Genomic DNA, 6292 nt, shown 5'->3' with positions numbered 1-6292 from the left:
AATAAAATCTATAGTATTTAGTAAATATTTCTGATAATGTTGCAACATTTGTCGTTCTAATATTGCAATAAAAACCTATAGTATTTAGTAAATATTTATAATAATGTTGCAACACTTGTCGTTCTAATATTGCAATAAAATCTATAGTATTTAGTAAATATTTCTGATAATGTTGCAACATTTGTCGTTCTAATATTGCAATAAAATCTATAGTATTTAGTAAATATTTCTGATAATGTTGCAACATTTGTCGTTCTAATATTGCTATAAAACCTATAGTGTTTAGTAAATATTTACATTGTCGCAATAATCTTTTTTTTTTATTATCGCGCTGACTATTTATATATATATATAGTTGCAAACAATATTACTTCAGAACGAATAGCCTCCAGTGGCACAGCGGTATGTCTGGGGATTTACAACGCTAGAATCTGGGTTTCGATACCCGTGGCGGGTAGAGCCCTTGTGTAGCTTTGCGCTTAATTCCAAACAAACAATCTAACAGAACGAATTTTGTCTAACAGGTCATGGTTTTATTTACCTTTCAAACTTCTGAAGATCATATAAATTAAGACGAAAACATATTTAAACGGAATGTAAGCAAGTTAGAAGGGAAAGAGTCGTCTGGTTCAACGAACACAAAAGATACAATGATGATTTACAATTAAATGAGTTGTGACTCGGATTTGGTATGCAGTAAGACTTTGTTGTATGACATTAGATAAAGAATATGTTGAAGCGTAACGTGCTCTCACATTCAAACTACAGAACAGCCAAGGAAGGAATCAATTGTTCAATTTCTTGGTTCGTAATTCTACGAACCAGTATGCATGTTGCGAAGCTGCTTGTTTACTTCAAAATTTCACGCAAAACTATACAAAGGTTATCAGCCGTCCCTAATTTTGAGTTGACAGACAACAAGGAATGGCAAACTAGTCAACAGCACACACACTATCAACTCTCATGCGATCCATTTCTGGTCGAATAGTGCACGTGATTTAACTCGTTGTGCACCCATTGTTGTAAAGTGTTGAGGGCATTTTCGCGACAACTGGTGGCGAATCTTTAATTATCTAATACGTGCTAGTCACCAGGCTGTGTTCGGCCCTTTCTGTGGTGAAATATATATTCAGAAGTAATTATACACAGTACATTTTTTTTTGTATTGTTTGTAAGGTCAGAATGACCCGTGTGTAAAGCTAAGACGCCATACTCACTCAAAAAATTCGTAGAAGCTCGTTTAATTTTGAAAATCGTTATGTCATCATACTTTATAAATGTGGGTGGGTCAGTCATCTTTATTCCCTATATTGTCTGGTTATTATGGGAAAAATATATTACTTACAACGATGTCCCTTCAATTTTAGGCCCGACTAAAATATTCAATGATCAGTTCATAAATTAAAATATATAGATAACTCTTTCTTGTTTGTTTGTTTGTAATTAAGCACAAAGATACACGCTCAGCTATCTGTGCTATGTCCACCACGGGTATCGAAACCCGGATTCTAGCGTTATAAGTCCGCATACATACCGCTGTGCCACTGGGGGGGGGGGGTAACTCTTTCTTGTAAAAGTCAAATAATTTTACAAGCATGTAAAGTAAGTCCATGTAGTTACATAAATATGTTACGATGTCATGGTTACTTAGAAATTGCGGAAATTCCTAACCAAATAAAATCGTTCAGCTTTAAAACTTTAAACATTACGTTGTTATTGCTTTAACCACATGATTTATAAAAAGAAGAAACAAAAAACAAACAAAGAAACATGTTATAAAGTGTAACTGAAACTTCGAAATAATGACATTAGAAAAAATAGGTATAAAAAGTGTTAGGGAATTATTACAATTGCTGTTGGTGGTAGTGGAGTCTTGTTGGTTTTCTGTATTGGTGGTAGTTGAGTCTTGTTGGTTTTCTGTGTTGGTGGTAGTGAAGTATTGTTGGTTTTCTGTATTGGTGGTAGTTGAGTCTTGTTGGTTTTCTGTGTTGTTGGTAGTGAAGTATTGTTGGTTTTCTGTATTGGTGGTAGTTGAGTCTTGTTGGTTTTCTGTGTTGTTGATAGTGAAGTCTTGTTGGTTTTCTGTGTTGTTGGTAGTAGAATCTTGTTGGTTTTCTGTGTTGGTGGTAGAGGAGTCTTCTTGGTTTTCTGTGTTGGTGGTAGTGGAGTCTTGTTGGTTTTCTGTGTTGTTGGTAGTAGAGTCTTGTTGGTTTTCTGTGTTGGTGGTAGTGGAGTCATGTTGGTTTTCTGTGTTGTTGGTAGTAGAGTCTTGTTGGTTTTCTGTATTGGTGGTAGTTGAGTCTTGTTGGTTTTCTGTGTTGTTGTTAGTAGATTCTTCTTGGTTTTCTGTGTTGTTGGTAGTAGAGTCTTCTTGGTTTTCTGTATTGGTGGTAGTGGAGTCTTGTTGGTTTTCTGTATTGGTGGTAGTTGAGTCTTGTTGGTTTTCTGTATTGGTGGTAGTTGAGTCTTGTTGGTTTTCTGTATTGGTGGTAGTTGAGTCTTGTTGGTTTTCTGTGTTGTTGGTAGTGGAGTTTTCTTGGTTTTCTGTGTTGTTGGTAGTGGAGTCTTGTTGGTTTCTGTGTTGGTGGTAATGGAGTCTTGTTGGTTTTCTGTATTGGTGGTAGTAAAGTCTTGTTGGTTTTCTGTGTTGGTGGTAGTGAAGTATTGTTGGTTTTCTGTGTTGGTAGTGGAGTCTTGTTGATTTTCTGTGTTCGTGGTAGTGGAGTCTTCTTGATTTTCTGTGTTGGTGGTAGTGGAGTCTTGTTGATTTTCTGTGCCGTGCCCACCAAGAATATCGAAACCCAGTTTCTAGAGTTATAAGTCCGCAAAACTTCTCGCTGTATTACTAGGGGCTCTTCATGTAGATATTATGAAGTATGGAATGACAGATTCACGAAGTTTTTCTTATAACATTAACAATGGTCTATTTTAGTAACCTGTGTTTTATCGTCTTTTGTTATTGTTGTTGTAAGTAAAGCCAGCTTCACGAATTTTTACTTGTAACATTAACAATGGTCTATTTTAGTAACCTGTGTTTTATCGTCTTTTGTTATTGTTGTTGTAAGTAAAGCCAGCTTCACGAAGTTTTACTTGTAACATTAACAATGGTCTAGTTTAGTGACCTGTGTTTTATCATCTTTTGTTATTGTTGTTGTAAGTAAAGCCAACTTCACGAAGTTTTACTTGTAACATTAACAATGGTCTAGTTTAGTAACCTGTGTTTTATCGTATTTTGTTATTGTTGTTGTAAGTAAAGCCAGTTTCACGAACTTTTACTTGTAACATTAACAATAGTCTGTTTTAGTAACCTGTTTTTTATTGTCTCTTGTTATTGTTGTTGCATGTAAAGCCCTTCCACAATTATACCCTAGTTTCGTGTGTTTGCTTTGTTTGTGCTGCACTATTTGTTTTTATTTTAAATGATCAAAACAAGAACTTATAGTTATGGAGATAATTGTGCTCCTTATTTATTCAGGTAAATAACTGTTGTATTATCTTTATAGACACGTTAGTAGCGGCCTAGTCTACAAATCAGCTCTAACCCACAAAGATCAAATACGTCTTACTCGATAAATGCTAAGCCTTTTCTTCGATTCATACTAGGACTTCCTAAGATAATGATATTGTGTCCATCGTGGCAGCGACAAAAAATAGCACACATAATAGTTCATAGCTTTCCTTGGACGTTTAAATTGAATTGTGTAGTGGCTGATTTTGGTCGGTTTTGGTGTGCACGCCTGGATTTCGATTAGCTTGTATCTTATTTTTGTAGCAATCAAAACTAAAATCGCAATCTGAGGATCGTGGGTGCAAATTCAGTCCCCGTGGGACGTTATAATGTAATGGTCAATCCCACAATTCGTTGATGGTGGATGGTGTTGATTAGTTGCCTTATCTTTAGCCTATCACTTTTTAAATTAAATTTTTTTAGACTTCAAAACAAATAAAAGCAACGAAGGTGGATACCAAATCAATATTCTTATCGATAATTATTATTTGATTTGTTTGAAAATGAAGTATATAAACATACATAAACATTTTAGGGTAAATAATATTAATTACATAGGTGTACATATTTCTTGAATGCCTATGTTTTACTTTTTATTTGTGTAAGTAAAGCGTTATGTTAGTTAATCATTTTTACTGGCAATGTGAGATGTGTTTCCTCCAGTCAAAACGATGTAAACTATATTGTTATAACACTTTTCAACAAGGTATGATAAAGTTAAATCCACGCGGTTATTAATATTTCTAATTCACATAAACATTATATTTCTATGTGATTATAACGAACAATAAAAGATGTTGTTTTAGGCCAAAGCTACACAATGGGCTATCTGCGCTCTATACACCATGGGGAATAGATTCTAATGTCGTAAGTTCGTAAACTTACCGCTTACTCATCTGGGTACCATAAGAAAAGTAAAAATGCGTATCTGTTAAATAAAACAGATCGAACTCGGTCCAATAGTTAACATGCTGGACTGTGGATCCATGGTTCGCGCCCCAACCAAAAAAATAGATCACGCTCCGCTCCTCACTTTGAGGCCGAGATGCGTTATAAGAGCAACGGTTAAATCTCACTATCTGGTTAGAGCAGCTCATGAGTTGACGGTGGGTGGTATTAACTAGCTTCCTTCCCTCTAGTCTATCACTTCAAAATTAGAGACTTCTAGCGCAGATAGCCCTCGTGCAGCTTAGCGCAAAATTCAACGAACAACAACAACTATCAAGTGTCATTTGTTAAAACTTCAAATTTTGAAATACCAGCTGTTGTCGTAAGGGATATAGAGGCCTCTCAGTAAACATAACTTTAATTTTGTGTTGGCTAGCCATTACTTATAGAAGATTAAAGATACATAACGGCCTTCAAAATTATTGCACGTTCAATGACCCCGTTATGTTTTCTTTTTTCGACTTCGTGGATAGAATAAAACTGAAGAGCTCACGTATTAAACACTACAGTGGTTTAATATTACAGTATTAAACATTACAGTGGTTTAATATTACAGTATTAAACATTACAGTGGTTTAATATTACAGTATTAAACACAACAGTGGTTTAATATTACAGTATTAAACACTACAGTGGTTTAATACTACCGACCGTGTAAATAAAACAGTCATACTTAACACATTTGTGTTCTACCGACCATGTGAATAAAACAGTCATACTTAACACATTTGTGTTCTACTGACCGTATAAATAAAAGTCATACTTAACACATTTGTGTTCTACCGACCGTGTAAATAAAACAGTATTACTTAACACATTTGTGTTCTACCGACCGTGTAAATAAAAGTCATACTGAACACATTTGTGTTCTACCGACCGTATAAATAAAAGTCATACTGAACACATTTGTGTTCTACCGACCGTGTAAATAAAACAGTCATACTTAACACATTTGTATTTGACATTTATACGTTTTCTCCCACTTTATTCTAATTTTTTGTTCTCTTTAGGCCAGAGTCTTACACACTTGCCTACATCCCGCTAGGTTCGCATTTTGATAAACAAAACCTCACTTGTAGATATTTTGAAATAATGATAGAAAATAATAAAATATTTCTAATCCTCTTACTCCACATTGTTTCACAATAGATCACGCAAGTGTATAGCGATGGTATTTTACAAAGTGTAATTTATTAATGAAATAGCCCCCTGGTGGCTGAGCGATAAATCTGACGGCATATAACGTTAAAAAACGAAGTAACAAAGCTAATGAAATAAGACTTTGTCCATGCTTCAAATACGTTGATTTCCCGAATCTATACTTTTTGTCCTCGGGAAGATGCGTAAAACGAAACCTGTTGGAACGACAACCTATGCATTTATTGATTTGTCGTGAAGCTTTGAACATCATCCATAATTATTGTCATGGTAACGAAACGCGTTAGTCACGGTAACTTCAACAGCCCGTATATCTTCATACTCACAAGCGAGATAAGCCTACAACGGATCGAACTTGGCTAGCCATAAGGGTAGGCTAGTACTAAACCGATTAGGCCAGTAATTACATCCCTTAATTGCATGCCCGAGTGTAGTTAATAGAATTAACACATAGCGTTGAATCAAGTTTAAGTCTATGACACGTGAAGCATACTTAACACTAGATATACGCAAATAAATAACACCACGAAGTAGCTGTGACAAAGCTCATAATTTTACAAATTTATTATTGTAACATCAAGGGCGTCCGTCATTAAGGGGTACAGGGGCGACGGCCCTCAATCTCAGGCGGAAGGGCAAATGGCAGTTTTTATGAGATATTTCTAGTCATGCTGGACT

The 6292-nt window shown here is 35.2% G+C and overlaps 1 protein-coding gene across 1 annotated transcript; it reads right to left on the bottom strand.

Moving 5' to 3' along the window:
- Positions 1-1833: 1833 nt before the first annotated feature.
- LOC106471165 (myb-like protein V) lies at positions 1834-2771 on the bottom strand (the record flags this gene model as incomplete). Its single annotated transcript, XM_013931752.1, has 1 exon — positions 1834-2771. A coding segment is annotated over one exon (938 nt), but the record flags the coding sequence as incomplete, so codon positions are not given.
- Positions 2772-6292: the final 3521 nt, after the last annotated feature.

This window comes from Limulus polyphemus, unplaced genomic scaffold (genome assembly GCF_000517525.1).
Source record: "Limulus polyphemus unplaced genomic scaffold, Limulus_polyphemus-2.1.2 Scaffold4450, whole genome shotgun sequence".
In the NCBI taxonomy this organism is placed as follows: Eukaryota; Metazoa; Arthropoda; class Merostomata; order Xiphosura; family Limulidae; genus Limulus; species Limulus polyphemus.
Note: the sequence above shows the minus strand (reverse complement) of the source record. Positions and strands in the feature narration are given on the sequence as shown.